The sequence below is a fragment of the Neodiprion lecontei genome, chromosome 4 (genome assembly GCF_021901455.1).
Source record: "Neodiprion lecontei isolate iyNeoLeco1 chromosome 4, iyNeoLeco1.1, whole genome shotgun sequence".
NCBI lineage: Eukaryota > Metazoa > Arthropoda > Insecta > Hymenoptera > Diprionidae > Neodiprion > Neodiprion lecontei.
The window spans coordinates 33,483,948-33,509,092 of NC_060263.1; the positions used below are offsets into that span (position 1 = coordinate 33,483,948).

General features: G+C 37.7%; 3 protein-coding genes across 3 annotated transcripts in view; 2 read left to right on the forward strand and 1 right to left on the reverse strand.

Moving 5' to 3' along the window:
* The first annotated feature begins 50 nt into the window (after window positions 1-50).
* LOC107224342 (YY1-associated factor 2) lies at window positions 51-5,892 on the forward strand. Its single transcript, XM_015664355.2, has 3 exons — window positions 51-233; window positions 1,252-1,734; window positions 1,961-5,892. The coding sequence occupies exons 2-3, from the start codon at window positions 1,558-1,560 to the stop codon at window positions 2,297-2,299; spliced, it is 516 nt and encodes a 171-aa protein (XP_015519841.1). The 5' UTR covers window positions 51-233; window positions 1,252-1,557; the 3' UTR covers window positions 2,300-5,892.
* A 1,002-nt stretch (window positions 5,893-6,894) lies between these two features.
* Window positions 6,895-10,462, reverse strand: LOC107224341 (periodic tryptophan protein 1 homolog). The gene is made up of 11 exons (XM_015664353.2): window positions 10,220-10,462; window positions 10,067-10,125; window positions 9,857-9,996; window positions 9,589-9,774; window positions 9,347-9,454; window positions 9,100-9,274; window positions 8,549-8,707; window positions 8,359-8,467; window positions 8,197-8,287; window positions 7,871-8,107; window positions 6,895-7,673 (listed from the first exon to the last, which is right to left on the reverse strand). Exons 1-11 carry the CDS (start codon window positions 10,280-10,282, stop codon window positions 7,486-7,488), a joined length of 1,515 nt encoding a protein of 504 aa, XP_015519839.2. The 5' UTR covers window positions 10,283-10,462; the 3' UTR covers window positions 6,895-7,485.
* Window positions 10,463-12,438: 1,976 nt separating this feature from the next.
* LOC124294104 overlaps window positions 12,439-25,145 on the forward strand; it is a 34,280-nt gene continuing 21,573 nt past the window's right edge. Inside the window, exon 1 of the mRNA XM_046737974.1 lies at window positions 12,439-13,300. Within this exon, the coding sequence (XP_046593930.1) occupies window positions 13,292-13,300 (9 nt within the window). The 5' untranslated portion in view covers window positions 12,439-13,291. The remainder of the gene's footprint in view (window positions 13,301-25,145) is intronic.

Sequence of the window (25,145 nt, forward strand, 5' to 3'; positions counted from 1 at the left end):
TTTTTAGCGGAATAATGACAATTAAGTTGGCAGCGCTGTTTGGTCAAGTTCGGCCGTTCCGCCGTCCAAGTGGTAGCAAAACAGCGCCTTGTAGCGCTTTGGTTGTTTGTCAATATTTTACTTTCTGAATTTTATCCAGCTTTCGGGAGTTCGATAATATCGGATTATTTCCACTGTCGTCGGAGAGTCCTCACCGCCCAGAAACTTGCGGTTTATCTAGGGGCTCTATCGGCGTAAGTAAATTCACGTTTATATTGCGTGCCTGGAGCGAGTTAATTCGACGGTGTGTGTTGTGTACCCAATGCGTATGTGCTCCAGTTCATTGATATTATCGTGTGTCGCACGTACACATGTGCACTTTACGCGTGCATGCATACCTTACCAGAGTTGCATGTGCAATACTTAACACATTTCTGCAACAGTACGCAAGGTCGAGATTTGGATTCCTAGGTGTGCAATCATCATTCATCTCATACCAACCAAATGGATTGTTCACTGATTTTGCCTATAATACCGTATTGTTCCGAATATTAGGCGAGGTTTTTTTTTTTGTTGACAGCACCCGCCAAAATCGTCCTCGTCTTATACGCAAACCCGTCGTGCGGGTAACTACGAAAAACACTCTGAAATACTGTCTTAGAATTTGGGGTCGGCTTATAGTCTGAACAATTCGGTATCCTTCACATTGTACATTTCTTGAGTACCTAGAGTGTAAATAATCTAGAGCGGATGCTGAATACTGAATAGAGAAAAATATTGTGATCCACGTATGGGGTCATTTTTACAGGTTTGACTGATGAGCTCTACATCGTCACTTAGGAATAACCGAAGTTGATTCAGTTCATGACAATACAATCTGAGGCAAGTACTACCTCAAAGGTGTAATGACCAATCGAATATTAGCATCTGAAATTTAGGTCAACTGGGAAATGCATCAATTCGTCTGTTTTGACTTCATCATTCCGACCGCTACTGTATTTTGTAAAAAATTATTTCTGTCTTCAGACATGACATGACTGTTTATGAATTTTTTTCTGTACACAACCAGAAATGTAATTTTTTTACTTTCGTAGCATCTGATAAATAACTATTTTAAAAAGAGTCACAGCAGTTCACATATTCTTGTTAGGTATTACCTCGTAATCTCTGTACTGATGGATAATGTAACTGATTGTCAGTAAACTAACATTCAAAAATGATTGTCCAATCATTTTGGAATATGCTGATAGAAATTTGCTTGTTTTGTTTCAGTCAAATTTGAAGATTCACAATGATGTTTTGGACAAGGATAATATGGTTCATGGACCAAGGCGGTCATCTTGAGATTGACGAAGACACGAAGTGGCCTACTGTATTATTGAGTTGATGCACCTGAAATACATTTAGTCCTATATCATCGATAGTTTTAAATAAATACAGTCACCCTGGCTCGTTTGAAAATATTTCAAAGACTTACAAGTGTTAATAAAACTGGTTTTAATGAGGCTGAAAGGGTGCAGAAGAGGGCAGGATCTCTTTTGAGAAGGTTCAGCGTAGCACGACTGACTCCGATGAACAATGAACCATTCCGGAAGTGGGAAGCGGCAGGCAAAGGTTTTGGAAGACAGCTATTGGGACTGCAGTGTCTGCACCTTTAGGAATACAGCTGAAGCTTTCAAGTGCCTCATGTGTGACGTCCGCAAAGGAACCTCTACGCGGAAGCCCCGCATCAATCCTCAACTAGTAGCTCAGCAGGTTGGCAATCGTTATAACGAAATTTATTCACCTAGAATAAAAACATACAGACACCATTGTGTAATTGTGTGAATGTATCGATCTGTATGCAGAGTGACTTAAACATCACGAAGTACCAGATAACAGTATTCTGGAGTAAGCAAATATATCATATGGCAATTTTATTTACCATTGTAACATATTGGAATATTTACACAATACGTGAATATACTCTTTTGATTTACAGGTTGCTCAACAACAATACGTACCACCCTTGAAACCAGGTAAAAAAGAGGGTGGAAGCGGTAGTAGCACTACCAGTAGTGGAAAAGACAAGGAACGAAAACTGGATAAACCAAGGCGCAAGAACTGGCATCCGCCTCGCCTCAAGAACATTGACCGGAGTACGGCACAAACTAAAGAAGTCACTGTGAATAATGTTACCGTTGTCATCACTGAATACAAACCAAAAGTAAAGAAGAGCTCCGACCAATCCGGCCTCTCGAGCAGTGCGTCTTCTGAGAATGGAAGTCAGCATGATTCTAATCAGGATTCTAGAAGCCTTGACATAGGAACTGATGCCTAGTTCGTCATTACGACATGTGCATAAATGATTATAATTAATATATATGCTATGCAAAACCACACCATCTGATATCAGCTGCTTTACTTTTATTGAAGTTTGTTATTTCACATCTGTGTGCGAGATAAGCACTATCAATTGCCGTATACCCGCGTAAACTGTTATCCAATTATCCATCTACTGTGGCTTTAGAAATATGTAATTGTCGGATGTTTTGGTTTTCGCGTCATATTTCAGTGTTCTAACGATGGGAAAGTTGGCTGTTACTCGTTGCTCAATCCCGCATCCTTAGCTGGAACATCTTGCATTAAATTGCACATGCGTCATAGTGTCAAGTGATATCACACTGCCAGAGATCCAGTTATCGTTTTACATGCCTTTGAAGTGTTTGAAAAACTATTGTATGAATCTTCAAGGTTAAGAAACTTCCAAATATTTTCCAATTGATTTCTCAAACAATTCGTCTTTTTTTAAAGATCGTGACTTGAGTTATTAAAATATCAAAACTACATATGAATTCATTACAAAAATTTCAGAAATTGGAAGAAAAAAAGTCTTGTACCCCCTGATACTGATTAAGCGTATTGAATCAACGAATAGTGGTTATTTTTTTATGCCAAAAAAAAGAAAGAAAAAATAAATAATTGCCCAAACGTGTCATAATGCATGATTGTGAATTGTTTCGATCAAATAATTTTACAGTCACTGTATTATGAAGATTGCTATTGGCGAAATCTCATTCTTGTTACATCGTGTCCATTTCTCGTATTTTGTCAAAATTGCCAAAAGATATTGAGATTAAAAATTCCACACTTACTCTTAATATTGACTAATAAATGGGCTAATGGCATTCATTTCCAGGACTGCAGTGATAACTGCTCATGACAATAGCCTAAAATAGCAAGCTATATTTTATAGATCTTAGACTCAGAGAATTCATCAAAAGTGACCATTTGTTGATTGATATTTCTATGTGTAAATACAAGTAAGCAGCGCAAATTCAAAAAACCATAGGAAATTTATCAAATACGTAGAGTTACAGAACGTCATAATTAGATGTTACACATATCCCAATATCAGGTACCGTATTGTTCCGAATAAAAGCCGAAGTTTTTTTTATCGTTGGCAGTACCAGTTGAAATCATACTTTGTTTACACATAGACCTGCCTCACCTGCGGGCAACTGAAAAAAACACCCTGAAATACTGTCTCAGAATGGGGAGTCGTCTTATTATATGCGAGGTCGGCTTATACTCGGAACAATACGTTACTTGTGTCCCATACATGACGTATAGATTTCTCAACAACTTACAGTTTCATTATAAAATAATGAACGTGTATATAATTTCTCATATTAGGAGATTAATATGACAAATAAGGTATTGTCATTCAATTATTATAGTAATTATCTTTAGTGCAAATTATTATTTTTTTTTAAAAGCAGATTTTCTCAACATGTTACAAAAGTAACCCTTATGTACTCGTCATATTAAATTTCATTGCTTACAATACACCGTTTTTACTTGGAACTGGAAAATTAATTACGTTACAATGCAATCAATTGATGACTATACAACTTCAATGTGTCCACAAAGTACTCAACTACATATCTTTATATTTTCGCATAACATCATTTCAACTATTTGCAATTTGGAATCATCAAGAAAGCTAAGGATGGAAAACGGAGGCTTAAACATCAATTTGTGTACTACCATAGAGATCGTAACTCATCTCTGATCTGAAATTGTTGTGTATGGTCGGACAGCGACAGCTTTGTTTTTCTTACTGAAACTTTTTGCGAAAAGTGTAGAAAGTATGGATATGAAGAGCAAAGCTGACGGTGGAACACTATGAAAATACGTGAATGTGAATCATTGAGGCTGAAATAGATACAGCTTAGAAGTGTCCTAAAAGTAAAATATTTGGCAATTATCAAATACCAATTGACGAGAAAATAAAAAAATTATGAATATCAAATCAAAACTTATCTGTACTATGGTAGTAGCATGTGACCTGTGTATATCTAGATACTATGTAAACTGTATTAGTAATTATAAAATTACTAATATTTTAGTAACAACAACGGTTATTGGTGTAAAATTAATGGCATAGAATCTCTGTGTACAACTAATCCAACAGCTATTATTCGTTTGTTTTGAAATAATATGAGACTGCCTTACACATCGTTTAATACAATACACATATTATTAGTTCGATTAAAAACAAACGATTCCATGAAGCTAAGTTGACGTTGAGCAGGGTCAAGATTACTGAAAAATATGGAACTAATCGTTGGCGCTATCGAAATTAAGACTAAATCAGAATATTCAGGATTATTTAATATCACGAAATACGTGGCAGAACATCTGCTAATAGTCTAACAGATAAGTTTAGCTAGTGCCGCCTGAGTTAAGTTTCGTCTTTTCTAGTAATCTCTTATATTTTATACTTATTACTAAAGCTCTGTGGAGCTTAAAGTTTTACAGATGAAGATGACCACCCCTAAGGTAACTAAAGACATAATCTATCTGTTAGGTTCATGTCGCATACATAGTAAAAGTTAAATTCATGCAATCATCAAATTATTGAAACCTAGCTTCATCGAAATAGGTAAAAATTGAACTGACATTTTTCTCGTCTTAGGCGGGATAACTAATTCGATAATTTCGTCGATACATTTTTTTCACCTCTAATGCGTGATACGTGCCAACATTTCAGTCTATGTATCTCCTACAATACCGCGATTTCCACCAGACCTCATTAGACGGACATTTAAAAAGCATGATATCATTTTTTCATTCGCGACGCTCTACGATATCTTCATTTCATGTATCACAACTTTATGATCTTTCATTTTAGTAAAAATCAAAATCTTTTATTTAGGATTTTGCGTTGCGGTAATCGCTGTCAGTTGGCCTCCACTGTGAACGTGCAAAACCTGCTTCAATCGATCCGTATGGTATCCACGAGGTACACCAACTATGACAGCAAAGTCCATTTTGTAATATGCTTAGGAAAAATATTGTAAATTGAATATAATATCTGTATATGTATATTAGGGTGTCTACAAAAAAAACTATTTCGATTTTTCATGCTCTTACCCCTCAAAACTTGAGGTTTGATAGAAAAAAACATCCTCTCGAAAAGGAAACTCTGTAACTCAAGTAAAGCCGCCGTTTATTGGACGTTTCTAACTATAACAGCCAATTAACGTGTATGACGAACTTTTTGGAAGGAAAAATTCGAGACCATGGGGATTGTGTTTCAAATCGAGAGAAATAAAATTTCATTAAATAAATTTTTTTTCATACCTAATTTTTATTTTTCTATAATTTCTAATTTAAAAAATTACAAAAATTATGAATAGGAATAAAAAAAAATTAATTCAACGAAATTTTGTTTCTCTTAATTTGAAGTCCAATCCCCATGGTCTAAAATTTTTCCTTCCAAAAAGTTCGTCCTAGACGTAAATTGGTTGTTATGATTAGAAGCGTCCAATGAGCGGCGGATTCCCTTCCTCTTCTTCGCGGGGATGTTTTGTTCTATCAAAACTCAAGTTTTGAGGAGTAGGAGCATGAAAAACTGATATTGGTTTCTTTTGAGACACTCTAATGTATATATACAAACGTACATATATGTATATATATGTACATTAGAGTGTTTCAAAATAAAAAAAAAATTAGATTTTCGAACGGGCCACACTTGAAGTAGTTAGTTTAGGTAGAAACAAAAATTCTGGCGAAACATGAGCATTGTCGGTTGAGTGGAAGATCGTGCACATTTGTTTTTTAATCTTTTTTTCCTTTTTATCGAATTTATGATGGATAATTATTAGTAAAATTTTTTTTCGTCTTTACAGCTGCCAGCGGATCAGTTTGTGTCTTAAATAAGATGCTCCTGGAACTCTTTAGTTGATATTTAAGAGGGACGTCTAACAGGTTTTCTGATTATTATTCAATTAAAATACATGAAAAACATTTTCTCACTCAGATTTCAATATTTTATTCAATATTTACACATTTCCCATTACAATGGGTCCCTATTAAATATCAACTAAAGAGTTCCAGGAGCATCTTATTTAAGACACAAACTGATCCGCTGGCAGCTATAAACACGAAAAAAAAATTTACCAACTATTATCCATCATAAATTCGATAAAAAGGAAAAAAAGATTAAAAAACAAATGTGCCCGATCTTCCACTCAACCGACAATGCTCATCTTTCGCCAGAATTTTTGTTTCTACCTAAACTAACTATTTCAGGTGTGGCCCGTTGGAAAATCGAATTTTTTTTATTTTGAAACACCCTAATGTACACACATATACATATATATATATATATATATATATATATATATATATATATATATATATATATATATATATATATATATGTACGTTTGTGTGTGTATATATATATATGCACATATATTATATGTATACATTATATGGTTAATTATAATGTAAACTTGGATATAGGTATCTATATCAGTTAAGTAGCGTATAGTGTATTATTTATCAATTTCACTTTAGTTTTGGGTGGAATCTTAGTAGAGCAATGTTGAAATATTCTGAGTTATTATATCAATTTTTGCTCAATTCTATACATATTTCCACGAATGAAAGTTACAGTGAAAAATTTTCGTTCCACAGCCGATTTATTACAACAAAATTGAGTTCACAATTATTGTATACTGAATACATGTAACCTGTTGATTTTAAATGTAAATAATCTAATAAAATTTAATTATTCGAAAAAATTGAGATTACGTACATACATATATTGTCCAACCATATCTTTTGTTACCAGACCAATGAAATAGTGTTTAAAAAAATGTATACTCACGTTTACATGATATATTTACGATGTTGAAGAAATGGCACAGTGACAGATGGCGAAGTAGGTATAATTATATTCATTCTAATGATATATATCTTCTTAAATATATTCTTTTTAAAAATACAATTAACAGGCAGCTTTCTATGCTGCTATTTCAACTGTTTTGTAATAGAAATGTTTCAACAGTAAATCGTACATTTTGCACCAATTTTATACAGTATAAAATCACAGGAGTCTATATTTATGAATACGTGTTCGATATAGTTTCCCAAAGAAAAACGTACATTTTGACTGCAACGACAGGTGAAAAATATACAGGACTTAATATGTTATATTCTTTCTGAAACTTATTATTTTTTATTTCGTTTCTTTTTTTTACTAAGACTATTAGTTGAAACTGAACCCAAAGCCATTGAGTTCATTTCGTCAGTGACGTCCATTACCTCAGCTGTATTGCTCTTCAGTTTTACATCAACTTCGGGAGGATTCTCTTCGCATACTATTTTTTTCATTGGTCTATTTGAAAACCTTTCTGAAACTGGAAGTCCATGAAACATACATTAAACGGTGTTTCAATGATAAATCAGACTGGTGAATACGTATTCTGCATATTGGGCATGACAATAAAATTGATTTGCAAAACAACTCAGATGCAAACACGTCATTGGTAATCTGGTGAGTATTATGTTTTACCATCGAAATAGCGAAAAAGAAATCATAACCACGCCAACTCACCTAAGGTGCTCTCTAGTAGATCAAATAGTTTGAAATTGTGGGATTTATTATCGCCTCCTGCGGCAAACATAAATGGACTATTTGGGCTCGTTTCCAAACATTGTAGTGCTCCTAGGTTTGTCTTTGTTTCCCATACAAGCTCTGGTGTTTTATTATCGACTGCGTCCCACACTTTGACATAGCTATCAGTTGAACAGCTGACTAAAAGTCCTGGACAAGAAGTACTGAGAGAAAGACCTGGAATAAAAATAAGTTTACATATAAAGAGGCCGAAAATTTATGAACCAATGGATTGCTAAATGTTTTAGGCGAACTTTAGAAAATACCTGTTACTTCCTTTTCGTGTGCAGAGAGTAGCCACAATGGTTTCTCGTTTCTGATGTCAATATAGTGAATGTTTCCATTATCTGTGCTTATCTGCGCAGAAGAAAATAAAATGACACAATGGTCTCTTTGATCTAGAATTTTCTTCAAATTTCGTCACTTACAAAACAATAATTGGGGTCAAAATGGTTCCATAAAACCCTTTCTACCTCACCGGCGCACTCCCATATTTTAAAATTATTTTCAGTTCGACAATCAAATAGCCTTGCATTTCTGAAATCAAATGAGTCATAAAATCATTTTATGTTTCGCTTCGTTTTTACAATTAAGCTTAAGCTTGAAGCAGAAACATACTTATCTCCACAGCCTGTTAGCAGATGCTGAGCTTCACTAGGATGCCATTTGATTGCTTGCACTTTTTCATTAAAGGTATTCAATTTAGTTACAGGTGTTCCGTTATCCAAATCCCATAAAAGAACAGTTTGATCTACTGAACCACTTGCCAATACATGTCTATAAGGTAAAATGAGCATTAATGAACATCAAAGGATTAGAAATTGTCAACTTGTCAACTGCGAAAATACTGAAAACTATTTCAGTAAAATAATTGAGGAGTCTTTTGTAATGCAAGTTCACAAGGTTGATATTGGTACAATTATAAGTTACGTATATTGATGAATTATCTGAAACTAGTAGTTTGTGATCCAGAAATTCTTGTTATGCTACAACGTAAACAAGTAACGTGATGTTGGTTATTTTATTTCTTTTCGAATCCATTTTTTTAGGAGTTCTGCTGATAACTTGAAATAATAGATTTACCAAGTCAAGGGCAGAGAAATTTCAAACATGCTAATGAATGTTTTTCATAACTTATTACAGAGGTTAATCAATCAGCATTTACTAACGTGTAATTACAATTCCACGCTACATCTAGAACAGCATCTCTGTGTCCAACTCTTTTCTGCTTTCTCTTCTTACTCGGTTTAGAACCGAGTTTAAATACTGGTTCTAAACAGTCCACTAGATCCAAGTCCCAAACCTCGATAATGGGTGTCATGTTGCCAATTGCACAAAAATTACCTGGAAAATTATATTTCAAATATGAATGTTAATATACGAATGCATTGTCAATCCTAAAACAGTTTTTTTTACCCGGCTTTGCATCGCTGGGGTCAAAATTAAGCCATTCTAAACACAGTGGAAATGATGGTAGTAGAATATCATGGTGACAATAAAAGGATCCCTCTGCCTCATTGTACACTGGAAATGAAAAGTAGGTAAATGAAGCAACATTTAGAGGTAATATCAACTCTCATGCATAGAACATGTTTTCTTTGGAATTGTTGGCAGGGCTTACTGCGCATGATACATAAGATACAATATTTATAACGCACCAAACACTTCCAGAATACTAGCATCTCCTTCAACATGTCCCATCACAACAAGATTATCGTCAGGCTTGATAATATCGTCTTCTTTTTCAGAGTCCTCGTCACCACTATCTGGTATTGTAATATACGGATCTGTTCCATCTTCGTTTATGACCGCTAATCCTCCGATATTGCAGTGTATGTTACCTCCTAATTAAAGAGTATACAATAAGTGAATTTTGTGTTTCAACGTAAAGACGAAAATAAGGTACAGAAATGTGACATCATCTACCTTCTTCGTCGTACTTGTCAAAGTGATACTCGTCATCCTCCATAGCTTCACCATTGCCAGTGATTTTTTCGTTCTTTGTCCCGTTCTTTTTGGAGTTTGTTGATTCTTCGTCAGAATCATCTGTACCATTTTCGACATCTCTAAAATTTATTGAATTTGCATAAATTCTTGTAACAAAGAGATTGTAGGAAAACTAAAAGGTAAACTCACCGTAGATCTGACTGAGTTTGGTTGATGATTTGCTCCAATTCTTGAGGAGTAAGTTGCACCTGAGACACGAAAGCATTTCGTCAATTATCCAGCACAAATCAATTATTCGATTTCCACATTGTCGCTACTTGCAACGCAACGTGATAACCTAACCTTATCAGGATTCGCCGCTGCAACTCCCCTCTTTACCCATGTAACGCACGGTATAAAATTCATTGTTATTTATTGTTGGCGTTCTGTTGTTTTCGTAGTTGTTACGTTAGTTTTCGAAATCAAAAAAAATAGCCTTCAAGAAACTTTGGGTACCGATAACACGTGCGATGCCGCACGAGGCAGCATTTGATTTTGATGTCAGACACGCATCCAAACTCCTAAGAAATCTGTTTGCTACTCATTTGCTAGTCATGTTGGCAACTATGTCTTATCGAGGTACAGTTTGTGTGAGCTCTCTGGTGTGAGAACCAATGGAGAACGTGGGAAATTTGAGTTTGCCACCTTGGTTGGCAACAATTTCGGAACCCGCGTAGTTGGAACGGTTGAAGGTTGGTACGATTGTCATTTTTTTCAAAAAAATTGTTTGCACTCTGAATAACAGCAAGTCGAATATTTTGAGTTTATATGATTATTATGTTGAGAAATTATGTAATTATATAATTTAATCGAGGTCTTTTAACTGCTAGTTTTATAAACTTTTTACGTCCGCCAAGGGAAACGATCGCGGCGTTTGATGTGAAATTGCAGTATTTTTGAAGATCTGGCCACGGATTGTGTCTTTCTCGTTTTCAACCGTACGCAAAATTGAGACGCAAATATCCCTACGACAGGCGTTAGAATTTGATAAAATCTGAGGCTTGTAGTACTGTAACAATTAACAAACGAATCGAAAAGTCAACCATTTTGTACTTTTGTTGTTCTAGCTACCCATGCATTCTAGCCAAAATCGATGTGCTCGTGGCATGAAAAAATCCGGCAGAAATTACCTTAATTACATTGGGATACATTGGAAAAATATCGAACGTACAAAGGTAAGTATACGAAATTAAACGCTGAGACTAATGTACCCATGTTAAATTATATATCGGGGTTTAACAACGTGAATATTGCATATGATTACCGGATTTCAATGTTCTTTTTGAGTTAGAATTCATTTTATGCGTGTACGAAATGCGACCGAGTGGATATGATAGTATGTTCAGTTGCCTGTCGCCAAGAGATCGATTGACGCAGGCTGTAAATGTCAGGTAACGCACAGAGTGAAAATATTATATGTTTCATAGCCTTGAATAGAAAAAATTGAATCCACGTGTGCGAAATAATGGAAATGAATGTGCTGAGATGAAAATTGTGATTCATTTCTCTGATGATCAATATATCGTCTTTGAAACCATTGAAGTTTTATACGTATATACGAACTGTTCGCATGATTTATTGAAATTTTCATAACGAAGCTATTTTGGCAGCCTTAATCTACCTAAACACATTACGAAGATTGTGCCCTGCAGAGTTGCTGGTAACGGTCTTACAGCCATATAGTTATACAAATTGACTATAACTACGTATACTGTATGGGCGAGAATCTAATTGTAAGAGGGGTGATTTTGACAAGTTAATCGTACCGAAAATTGTATCGCACCGTTGATGTACAACTATAACGTCTTTACGGTTCCTGTAGTAGGAATTTGCTTTAAATTGCAACCGTGATTCGATTTCGTCACGCTAACACCTTATACTTCCTCTAATTTAAAACGTACTTCGCAACCATCGTCTGAGTCTCGGGGTATTTACAATGATTAAACGGGAATTTTTTAAATAATTTTGCAAGCCTGCAATTATACATATGTATATAATGTAAATATATATATTATTTTGATTTCATTCACAACTGTTACTGCGAAAAGAATGCGAGCATCTCTAAGCAGCGCACTCACTTAGATCGATTTACTGACGCAGGTAAAAAATTATTCAAGACTTTTATTCATTACTCATCTACAGTTATGAAGGTTCCGCGATGTATAACCTAATTAAATTTGATCGATGATGGTCCGATAATTATTTGCCTCCAAAATTCTAACGAACCTCGACGAATATATGAATATATTTTTGTGAAACATCAATGAAGTTTAGCTAGGAAGAAGAACAGAGACGAACGTTGACGCGCATGCGTAATGTAAAGTTACAACAAACTTGACTTTGGCCTTGGCTTGGTTCTCTGGTTTTAGTGAATGAAAAATTTCAAGTGCAGCCCGGGGTACCCGGGGGAGACAATGTGTGGAATTTCATACCTGTAGCTTATTCGTGTATCGCCATTCATGCGCGTTTCTTACCCTTCGTCAGTACTGGCTGGTCGGTCGTTCGGGTCGGTCGTAGGTCGCGCTTTGCCTTGTTGCTCGACTCGTCACGTGAATGAAAACAGTAAACTACGAACTGTTTCAATTACTTACCAGAGTACACTGCAAAGTTCCAAGCATACAACGGTACAACGTGTTCATAAGTGTAAAATTATTGATCCCACCGTTACAGCCTTGCATTTCACGATACATCATTTCAGTGAGTGAGTGAAAAAGTGTTGATTGAAAAACAGAGACTGATCAAATTCGACGCTTCTCTTGTGTATTATTATCATTATTATTACTACTACTATTATTATTTCGCTTTCAACTCGTTGGAATGAAGTCGATAATCATTAGTGGAGTTTAATCAGATTAGGTAATTTAGTTTCGGGAAATTGTTGCCTCCAAACATTTTCCCACTTCAAACGATATGAATTTCGTACATTAAATGTAGTCCATTATAGGAAGAGCTGCTGCAAGCAGTAATCTATCATTGTCACTCCTGCCGTACTCTAATATAGTTATGATCTGTGACGTGCATAGCGAACTTTGGTGGACATTCAATATTGAGCTTTTTCATATGGGGTGCAGGCTTATTATCAATTGACAACTGTTGAATCGCTTCACGGATTATTCGTACAAGGACGGCCTGCTTCAGTTCTCTTTCTCCCTCTTGAGGTGTTGGAAAAATTAGGTTGCAACCTCGATACCACCTGCAGTGAATGTGTGAACACGATTAAAGATTGCGGTGGAAATGTACTTCTGGTTGTGAGTTGGTTTCGAAGCTTTTTACCCGTCGCCGGATACAAGATATTGGACTGCGAGCTCTCTGCTCGTTTGCACCCATATTTTTGCCTGGTTATGGAAGATTTTGGCCGGTAGCATCTTCCGTCCAATGCAACACGTGAGTTTTCCGATACTTACTATGATACTGATTTTTTAATTAAACCGCTTCTTACACGTTATTTTATTTGTCACCTTAGTTCTTGACAAATCCTGCCCACTATTCTTAAACGTGAGGTACGTACAGGGGCTTTTTATTTACGCGTATGCTTTATATGAATATCAGATATCACTTTGTAAAATTATCGTAATGGAATATGTCAGGAAACACCGTTTGAAACAGGGCTTACCACTTGTCGAGGCTTTCGAAGGGAAACCCTACCGAGAGAATGCTAGAAGTGGAATTCCATCTTTGATAAATTGAAATTCCAGTACCAACACTGCTTTGCACTTAGGTTGAGTATGTCTTACTATAATTACACGTATGAAACCTAAGTATTTGCACGAATTTTCCCTTTCTCTCTCAGAACGATCTTACACCGGAACGTGATATACCCATTAATTCGATTCTGTGACGATATTCTGGATCCTTGCCCTCCGGTATTCGCAATGAAATTAACAGTCGAGCCTTTCAAACTGCCCCTGCCTTGTAACGTGTTCCCATTGTGACGACAGAGCTACAGTGAGACGCCGTCCGGTCAATGGGTGCAAGAGAAATCTGTTTCCCCGTTGTAGGGTTATTTGCATCACCATTCCTCCATTAGTTAACAATTTAATTATTAGCCAGGGTGACCCGCTGCTGCAGGCAGCTTCAGGGTGTACGGTTTCATGTCGTTCGAGAGGAACTTTCCATCAACTATCAAAATACCTTGTCACATCGTCCAGGTTTGTCACGTGAAGCTTCTTGTTTTCCATCATTCTTAAAATTCTATGCGAAAAGGGCTATTCTTTCTTCAATATACCGCATGTACGTACCTGGTGTAAATTTTACGCATTTCCTGGATAGTGAGTTATATTATTTCTCTTCCGTTTATTCTCTCGACGGTAAAGAAAAATGCGGGTATATTTCATCACGTGCGCCCACAGAAGTTTCGGTCGTTAGAAAAATGTTGAACGTTTTCGCACGATCTCGTTTCATATCTACACAATACGTAACTTGCCATAGGGTTAAACGAGATCCTACGAGGGGAGAAAAAAGTTTTTATTAATAATCATCCTTTCTCATTTTTACAAAATTTTTTATCGAAATTATTCAAATGACACAGAAATGAATAACGAAAAACACTGCGCAGCATGTTCGACGTTATAGTGGAAATGTTTCGCAAAGTAATGAAAACAACAAAAAAAAAGTGCGACAAAGGTTGAACTTAATTGTGCGCTGCCAGGCAAAGGGCTGAGCTGGGGCTAGCTGTATATTGGTCCTGATACACCTAGCTCACGTTCCCATTATCGGCCATCATTCCGCGTTTCCCTTGCGCAGCCCTGCTATCAAGTGAAGGCCAGCGTAAGTCTCTTGTAAAGGGCATTTCCATTAGCAGCATATACTGGAGCGGGAGCTTGGTGTGACTAATTTACGAGTCACGGATGGAATCGAAAGGAAATATATACACCTGTATGCATGTGTATGCCGAGGCTGATTTAACAAATAACGCTACCCGCTCACGTTTCCTATCTGCTGGGGTTCTTACTTATTCTGACTTGAAAGAAATTTCCCACCGTTGCGCCGGGGTGTTCGTATCCCATCGAATTTCCGATTATCGTACCGAACATTGAACAATAATGCCATGTGAATTTGTCACGTCATCGTTTCAGTTTTGCATTCTAACAATAAGACTTGGGTAGATAGTTGCGATGCATACTTACGATTCACCATTAGATGTGATTCTGTAATTGGACTGTCTCAACCGCGAAACCCCCTTGCAAACTGTTTTACCTTTCCACAGTTTGCCGTGCCCACGATTCGTATAAATGATATTCACAGAATCTACGGTTGCGAAAAATTTTGATGGATGGTGGACCATTCCGCCTTTGCATCTTTTATACATACGTATTTCACGTGAGGAAAATTTCTCGAGCTGCGTAAAGTGGATGAACACTTTGAATTGGATTCCTTGCCTAGATTAAGATCAGCGTACAGTAGGATAACACCCCTGTAACAGTATGCCTGTAAACAGATGTTTGCTGTAAGTTAACTTGTTCTACCTGCTCACGTATTAGCACGTCTATACGTACGCTTAACTGTAAATATACATATATGCCGGCTGGTGCTGGTTGAAACAAGAGGCTTACAGTTGCTTTGATATTCTACCTGTGTGGTACATAATTAGGCGGGTGATAAGGGTTCGCAATAAATCGTCGCAGGCATGCACCTTTCGTGGATGTGGGCGAGGCCATGGCCTGAAAGCTTGGCTTTCGAAAGATTTAGTGGCATTTGCGGATTATAGCGGAAGAGGAAGTAGTGGGATTATTGCGGCATGATTTTATCCAGACGATCGGAGATACGCGTAAGCTGGCAGCCAATTTTTTCGCGATCAAACGTAACAACTACTCTAGTCGTATCTCACTAAAACGGACCGCCCCGAAAATTGGTGAGGCACACCATGCCTTGAGGCACCTTCGCATCCTTGGACGGCTTTTTGGAAACAAAGCTTACAGGGTTGACCCAGATAACAAAATATATGATCACGGAATTCCGAGTATTTCATCACGTCGCGAAGATTCAATTGTGCACTTCGCACGCACTGCTATTTGAAGCAAATATTATATTATCGAATACAATTTTAAATGTTGGTTTTATACTTCGTGCCCAGCAGTTGTTTGGCGATGGGGGGTTGAACGTATTTTATTTACTTCCAAAATGTAGCCCATATGTAAAACGAAGCTGTACTCTGTACGTCTGCCCGGCGAATGTGTGTATAAAACCTACTTGTGCGCGCAGGTTGTTCGGTTTGTTTGGTAAAAAATATCGACAAATTTTACACGACAACATATCGAAATATCAACCTTGGGTAAACAGGCAGGATGAATCGTTTGACATGTAACATTGATATCTTTATTCAACGATGCGGCAAATATTCTGAATCGAGTATGATTTTGCTTAAGAAAAGAAAAAAGTCAATAATCGAATGACAGGAAAAAAAAAGAAAACCAATTGTGATCGGAACGACGATTTGGGCTGTCGGGTGAAACGTCATTTATCTGTATTAAGAATAAAAAAAATTTCTCTCGCTACATTAGGTCTCTATATCTTCTGAAGTCGGTACAATTTTCTTGTGTATGTTGTCGAATAAATTTACGTCGATGATTACTGACACACCTTCCTACATCAACGGCGTGGCAAAAGTTGCGTTTTCAAGCCGTCCACTTGGTGAAATTCGGTCATATCATTTCTCACATCGACTTTGTACAAGCCTGGATAAATCCCGTGGTTACATTGTCACTATCGAAGCTAAGGGGAGTTGATTAGGTGACGTGACTGTAGCCTGCTTACAAGTTGTGAATAATAATCGGATCTAGCTGCGAAATTACAACTGATATCAATCTGATCTAATAATATTATAATGGTAAGGAAATTCCCGGTTCACATGCCACCACGACGGTGTGATACGAAGTTAGACGAAGAAGTGAATGTCTTTCATCACAATGATGAATATTTCGACCGGTACTTATTCACGTTCACTACGGTAGGCTTGTGAGTCAATGAGGAAAAATTGTAGCCGATCGTTGCCGGTATAACAGGGTTTGAAAATGAAATTTTAAGTCGACGTTGAAACCGCTCCTTTTACCTCGCAGCTACCCGGCCTGGGAGCTTGTTGGCTCACTATTGTTTTTTCGGAGTATGCCAAAGTGTTCGAAAACCGTAACCACCGAAAACAGCCTTCGGCCTATCCAGTATATCTGCGCACAGGTTCCGACTGTGATTATCTCGACACGCAAGCTCTCTCGCAAAGAACTTTGCAACTCGTGCTTCCTGCCGTTCTTTACAATCGATGGAATAAAAGAAAATTCAAGCTGCAATAGTTAGCGCGAAGTATCAGTCTTGAATGACCATAAGATTTCCAGTGCATGTTGTCGAAGAATGGAAACAAGTCTAAAGTTGGAGTGACAGGGCAGCTTGACGAAATTGACGCGTAAAAATGTTATAGGTATAATTTCGAGCGGAAAAAAAAGATTCATTATTTTTGCCGAGAAAACTAATTCGTCGAAGAGCCTACACTGGTCACTTGATCTCGCAGGTCGTATTGTTTGTCGAAAATGTGTTGCCTTGAAGATGGAAAAGCATCGGTACTCCAACGCTGTTTGTCGTTTTGTTAACTCGGATCTTTTTTAGAAACAATGGCAAAGTGTCGAAATTCTTTCAACCGTGCCTCACACAATTATTATCAACGAACCCCACCGAGTTCTTCATAACTCCGCACAAACGTGCCACTCGCTTTCTGGTGAAAGTGCTAAGTTTCTATAACATCACGTATTTTCGCTCATTTCAACTTCGTTTTTCTTTGTTCCCTGAATAATTGTAAGTTTGAAGTGTGATGTCGAATGGAATCACCCTCGATCACCTTGACGGCCAGGGTAGCTCCACGTGTCTGCTTTCACGTTGTGAAACTTTTTGATCGTATATTTAAGGGGTAACAACATAGTTAAGTTAATTTCAATATTATTTGCTAACAAATCAGTGCCAATATTTTCGTCGAAAATTGAACATTTCCATTCAAATACTCGCCAATTACACAAAAATTAATATTTTTCAAATCCTCTGAGCATTTCTATAGCCATTAATATGTAGGTTAAGGGATTTTTTTATATTTTATCCCAGATTCAAATTTGCATTAGTTACACTGCGTGTCGTAGAATTCAACATGACTCGCGAGAATGGCTCCAGTCTAGCCATTTTTGAATATTTATCGACCGTAATTTTTCGTATTATACATAACATATGCCTAATAACTTCCATAATTATTATTCTTCTATTACCTTTTCTTCGGTCTAGAAAAAATTGGTGAACAAAGTGTTTTTCTTTTGTTTTTACAGTGGTGTTACCCCTTAAAATCTCGGGAAAAGATTATACGTTAGTATGGCAAATGAGCAAATATTGAAGTGTTCCACTGTTCGCACGGATAACTCATTTTTTCTTTTTTAACGAGCTCCTTTGGTTCACCAATTTCGCAATTCCGAATAAAGATTTACTGGAATCGACAGTATTTCAGCTCGAAATTTGATAAAAAGGTGTTGCCGATTTTCTTTTTTATGAAAATCAGCGATGTCGTGGACTTTACAATCGAGATTAATTAACCAGACACTCTTGACTTGACACTGCTGGGATTTTTCTACATTTAAACACGAAGCGCCTCGCGTTATTCGTTCAGCAAATTGCGTGGCCCGGTAAAGGCGACGGACTTCGTCACGGGCCTTGACATATTCGAAATCATCAGCTTTACTATAAGAGTAACGTTCCTACCGGCATTCGGAGTTGATGAATATTAATACTTTTAATGGGATAGCGCCCTTATCCCTTAAGGATTAGCGTCACGCTTAGCCTCCCTCGACTGGAGGACGTAAGTCCGAAAAGTAATCACGAAATACAATTGCAATAAAGCAGCTCGTTTCGAATTTTGTATACCGCATGCGAGGGTGTAATTGCTCGAGATTAATACGGCGAGGAAGGAAAAGAGGAGAGTATAAGAACCAAGCGAAGAGTCTAGAACAAATAGACGAAGCAAGGAGGAGCCAATTAATGCTTGTACTTTTGTTTGCCCTATTACACCTATAGGTATATCAGCCAGCCGGCAGAGATTCTCTGCCTCGTTTTTCGATCGGCTGCGTTTTATCCAGGAATCAAGATACGCTTCCTTCATCGTACTAAGTAGATTTGTTCAGCATCGCTGGGTATTCATCGGTTATTCGTAGCTGCAATTTTCTCCGGCTGAGGTCACATTCAAGGGCACCTCATCTACGAAGTGTAGTATTTATGGAGCTTGCAGGCACTCGGGATTTGATAACATCGCGTTTTATATTACGCACAAGTTACGGAAATTCCCGATACATGTCGGATGAAATTTTTAGATTTTTATTGAAATTTCACGGAAGGATGCACAGACGGCTTTGCTCGTGCCGAAAGAGGATAACGCAAAACGTTTCGTGCAGCCAATTTATCGCAAAGTTGTAAGACAAGGAAAAGTTACCGTGAGTAGCTTCACTCGGCTTTACGCGCAATCGCGTTGTCGTTTGGTTTTCCGGAAGTATTCGATTTTCATCACCGGCAACGAAGATACTTGGAATTTTATTCGCCGATTCCCCGTGACGTATTCGGTATTTGCGTTAAAAAATAAAAAGAAGTATCCGCAAACGGCAAAGCCCCTTTGTAATTGAAATCAACCTCCGTCGGCTCCTACAATCTCTTAAAGAAACTTGGTTTTGAAGGTTTTACTTTGATAAATCGACGTAATTGTAACGGAACTCCCTTCGGCACCAGAAAATAATGATCTAAAGAGAATCGAGATATATTTCAGTTAAATCTTTGTTTCTTATGTGCGCAAATTGAATGAGATAATATTTCGTGGTTCGTTACTGTTGCAATCGGAGCGGTAAATGTGGAAAGAAAATACGCGATCTCTTTGCTTCTGTGGCAGCTTTGTTCCGTGAGGTAATTTGACGTATAGATTTTGTACGATTCGTATGTAACGTAATTCTCTCGTTCACTGGTATGGAAAATCCAGATGACACATCAAACGGTAAGTTGTCATCTGAAGTTTAAAAGCTGTTGTTTGAGAGGTGGTTGTATGACGTTATTTGAATCGTTTTGCACTTCGTATCTGGAAAAATATGGATGTAGAAATTTTTTAGAAGTGATTACGTTACAAGTTATGCTATAAATAATTATACCGCGATTCGAGCCTTTTCAGTGCTGGTGAAGTCTTACGTTTTAAAATTGTTTACGACACTTTTTATAATGTACTATTCTTTTCTCGAGGTAAATTTTGTTATTTCAGTTTCGTAGCCGTTGATGTACCTCTGCATCAACCCGCGCAACTTGCTGCCATTGTGAAAGTCCCAGTCCCCTCGACATGGTAATACTGCTAATAATTGGTTAGGCTTTTTCCTGTACGTATTCATAAAAAAAAAGACAAAAATTCCACCTGCATTTGATGAACAGTAACGAGTTGTTTGACAAGCGTTATTAAATCGAATCACCCGACCACGAAATTTTGTTACACCTAATCGAATTATGTCCTGGGATAACTACAGCAGGCAGATAATATGATCTATATGTATACTGTAATCGATGAGATTTCGAATGTAAGAGGATTATGCGTTAGGTCAGCATTCCCATCCTTACAGAATCGATTATTTCAAGGACTGTCGGTAAATCGTCAGTAAAAATTGGTAATCCAAAATGTGACGTTGATAATTTTGGAATTATTATCTCTCAAGATTTCAGAGAGGGAGTTGACGTTACCTCACACTATAATCTCGCCCTCTTGTACTTTGAAAATGTTTGGCAAGAGGTGTGAACTCTCAGAAATCGCTGGTAAGAGTTCGTAAGCAGAGTTGGGAGTTTGAAGTTTCATCGGAAAGCGGAAAAATTCCAACGTCAGGATTTTCCAAGTTTTTACACCGGAGGCAGAAGGATGTCATGTTATTCTATTTTCCTAATATTTGGCAAGTGATGAGCAAAAAATGCCGTCGATCCGGAGTCGTACGAAAACATTCGTACGTGACAGAGAAAAATTTTGCCTGTTGATACAGTGTTTTAAATTATTTTAGAATTGAAAAAGTTCAATTTAGTTCTGGTCCAGTTTGCTTTCCTCATCCAATCGTTATTAAATATTCGCACATTTGATCACGATTGATCAAGTTGAAAATCAATAGAACGAACTAGTAGCGAAATATTCTCGATTTACATTATGACAGTTATCTCTTTTCCTTGTGAATTATCATATTTCTGCTTACAAAACTGTACCAGCAACAAAATGCCGCCTGTGGAATAAAAATGAACCCTTTTCCTAGAAGCTTGGAAAACTCTGTTTTTTAAATTTATACCAACATCGCATTTTGGTTTACCCATGATTCGCTAACTGATATTCATTGAAACGACGGATTTCGTACGCTTGAGGGGCTCGCATAACGCACGTGAAAGAGGGCTGGCCACATGATTAATAAAGCGTGAAAAAAATAATCTTGTTACTTTATTAGACGTTCCCTCTTCTCGGTGGCTCAATAACTTTGTGTGATATATTTATAATATAGTATTCAATGTTAAAGTAGATCTCTTCAACAGACTGTTATTACAAATTTACGAAGCGAGCAGATAATAAATTTAAACCTCACAGGAATTGTCAGCGCTTATTTCAATTTTGTTATTTTTGTTCGGTGGTTATTTATCCAATCAATCTCAGCAAGTAAGTCCTCAATGGCGCTTTATTAAGTATCGAGCGCATTACATATTTTTTAAAGTAAAAAAAGTAACGAATAGTGGAAAAATGGACTAATTTTACTAACGAACATCGTGAAACAGACGAGCACGAAATGATTACGCAGATAGCACCGGCGTCTTAGCCTGTACCAATTCGTCCATTATTAAGTGATAAAAACGACTCGTGACTGTCTACAAAAATCTTAAGAAAAATCAATCACCTCTAAATACTTTTATGTGACGAGCGAGTTCTACTCGACCTTATCAGGTATTCGACACTTCGCTCCAGTATTCAAGCCGCGGATAATCCGTGAGAGTATTTGCTGATGTTCACAGTTCGAAATAGCCAGCTGTATTAAATGAAAAAACCAAAGACGAAAATCCAACTCTAAATTCAAATCTTAGGTAGCAGAAACTGTCCGACGAAATTAATGTGGTTTTATTTCCACGCGCCTCTTCATTCGTTGTGCAAAGTTTGATGTTTACTGTTTACCGCAAGTGGGATAGAAGATAAAAAATCTCTGCTCCCTTGAAAATATGACGTAGAAAGAACGAATACTCCGAAAGGAAAGTACCTGAAACAAAGCTAACCACCTGATTTATTTTTAAAACTTAATTAACCAGCTCAACCTATCGATCATCCCAATTCAAGTTGTCAGCACTGTAATTTCGTATACCTTCGTAAGCTTGGTAAGCAGATGATAAAGAGATCGAGTTCACTGCAGAACAACCTTCGACATTCGCGATGCCGTGATATTACGGCATAGTTTGCTCGTTCGCTGTTATCTATCAGGTACATAAAACGCAGTGCGCAGCTAACGATGCCATGCAAGTGGGTTGACCCGTGCATCATCGACCTTTACCGATCCGGGTTTACCGTCCGTTGCGGGTCCGATGTTGCACAGTTTCTCGGAGAGGCACTCGCGATGTATAAATGCACACTTGTGAAAATGTCGATGTCATTTGCCTACTTAAAGCCGACATTATGTTAACTGAAAGAAACATTTCACCCAGAGTTGATGGAAAGTCTGCGAGACGGTGATTAGTCGCCTGAGTTGCGGTGGTGACAGTTGGTAAGCCGAAAACGTCGAGATTGCGACAACGCCACAGCAAAAAAGTTTTGCATCGTCATTTTTGCTCGAACACATGGTTGATGTAGTCTAACAGTCTTACAATTAGATTAGTTGATTTTATTTCGTGCAGGCAATAAGTCAAACGTGAGTCGATCGTTTGCTATATACTTGCTATATACTTGGGTATATATCGAAGAAAAGAAAATATTTACTGAAAATCTAGATCGGAAAAAATGTTGGGCGAAGAGTGAAAATTTTTTCAAAATCAATTTTCCCCTGTGTGATGGGAGCTTGGAGGAAAACGGAAGATCCGAATTGCAACAGGGATGCTGGCAAAAATATATTGGTCAGTTTTTTTTTTTTTTTTATTCTTTATTTCAAAAACTTGTTATAAAACGTGATGAGATTTTTCCGGTTGCGATTGATCACTTGTGTGTCACGCTACGAAAACACCGAACTTCCTGACCGCGGCAGGAGACCTCGTGCCTTTCGCATCGCCGAAGGCAGAGAAGGTTGACCCTTTTTTATTCTAAAAATAATACACCGAACGTCTACTTATCTCGGGGTGTTATAGCGACGGGAAAAATTACCCCGTACAGAAACGGAGAGATAAACACTGGCGGAAGCGGAAGCGAACAAAAGGTCGAAACCGCGCTTTTCGTGTGTTGAAAAACGTTTTAAATAAATTTGGGTTACAGAATGCCGGATAAAACGCCGTTGTCACGGCGGCGGAAGATATGCCCTTTCAAGAGCTTAATTTGATAAGCCCTTTGTCGCAATCACTAGCAAAGGATGCTCCTATATGTGTGCAGCCTAGTTGATGAGAAGTTACGGTATTCCACCCGCCTTTGGAGTTTCTCGCACATGGATGGAACGAACGTGACACGTTGTTCGTTGGTGCGTAGGCACGGTTCAAATCACGTACCACACGCGTCCGATATCTATTTGCCCGCGATGATCGCTGTATTCGGACTCTACGAACCATGGCTGTAAATATTCACGTACAAGTTATTTTATTAGCCAACGGCGTACCGAGCACGTTTCCGAATTGCTCCAGTGACGGAATTGTCCGACTGGCCAGGCACATGACGACTCGGATATTACATGTATTGGATTATTGAGTCACCAACACAGGGAATTGTTAATTCACGTTAAGACAATGGGCACAAAGACGAATCGACGTGGAGAGTACCGGAGAGGCAATTTGAACACAAGCGGTGATTTTGTACGAAGAGAGAAGAGAGAAGAGAGAACAGAGGGCTCTTTATGATTTGGTGACCAGACTTTTAGTCCCTTGGCGACATTAGAAGAGAAAAGACGGACCTTCTTACTCGTGCATTTAAATAAAAGATCAAAGTTAATGAATATTCATGGCGTTTTTATATTATTTATCACGCCATTTCCAATACGTACGTACACATATTTGCGAATAGTCGCAACGAATGTGCGGATTACGCGTCGTGTGAAACGACGTACGCGCAGGAAATCAAGTAACCTTATGCTGTGACGAGTTAGTTTGGGAAAAAATATTATATCTGATGTGATGTATTCTTGTGGGTATTCATGGTGCGCAGGTACAGAGCCTTGAGGCTGAATAATTTACGGTTATTGCGCGCTGAAGAATCAGTAGAAATACGAGAGCAAACGGAACGTGTAAACGGAATGAAAATATGCGAGCAAAAATTACCGCATGATCTCGCGACGCTACACGAAATCCCGAAAGATAGTAGCTGCAGTATTCGGATGAAATTCGATTCATTCCGTAAACGCGGATCGTTTGAAATTCGACCGACTAGGTATACCGGACACGGAAATCGTACCTTACGAGTGACGTATATAGCTGGTATGCTTGGAAGCGAGGACTTTCGAGAATTCTTTAATTTCCCGGATTTTTCCGTGCGTGACGGCATCGTGACATTCTCGTTGAGGGTGTAAGCTCCGCGTGCGGATTAACTCAAGTTGCTCTTCAAATTCTCTGTGTATATTTTATAATATGAAACAATTTGTCGAAGCTCTTTCACGAAGGATAAAAAATTCATACCTCGTATGTCTCAGGTTGTACGATTTGTTTTCATTTCCACAAGATGGAAGAGGGATATCGTTTCGCTGGTCGGTCAATAACTGCAGGTTCAAGTACAGTACGATTTTTCACAGATATTTACCTACGTATTTCCGTAGCTGACAATGAGCAGCAAATCTCTGTACGTGTGTAATTAATGGGAATGAAATATTTTTTGAAATATGATTGGGAATAGGGACATATCGACACCTGATTACAAGGTTTCTTTTTCTGCTTTATTGCTGAATCGTCGAGGGTAATTGCGATGACATTGTCGCCAGGAGCCGATACCCTGTCACTTTGTGGTGTGCGGTACACCATTTAACACAAGAATATGCGATACGTGTTTGCGCGCGTAGACGAGGCCGACAGATTCCAGTCTCGTGGCGGACGGGGAATATACGATAGATACTCGTGTTAA

Coding starts and splice junctions, on each gene's coding strand:
- LOC107224342 (XM_015664355.2), top strand. CDS start 1,558: ATGAACCATTCCGGAAGTGGGAAGCGGCAGGCAAAGGTTTTGGAAGAC. Junction 1,735..1,960: donor CTCAACTAGTAGCTCAGCAG/GTTGGCAATCGT, acceptor TTTGATTTACAG/GTTGCTCAACAACAATACGT.
- LOC107224341 (XM_015664353.2), bottom strand. CDS start 10,282: ATGAATTTTATACCGTGCGTTACATGGGTAAAGAGGGGAGTTGCAGCG. Junction 9,775..9,856: donor TGACAAGTACGACGAAGAAG/GTAGATGATGTC, acceptor CTCTTTAATTAG/GAGGTAACATACACTGCAAT. Junction 8,468..8,548: donor CTAACAGGCTGTGGAGATAA/GTATGTTTCTGC, acceptor ATTTGATTTCAG/AAATGCAAGGCTATTTGATT.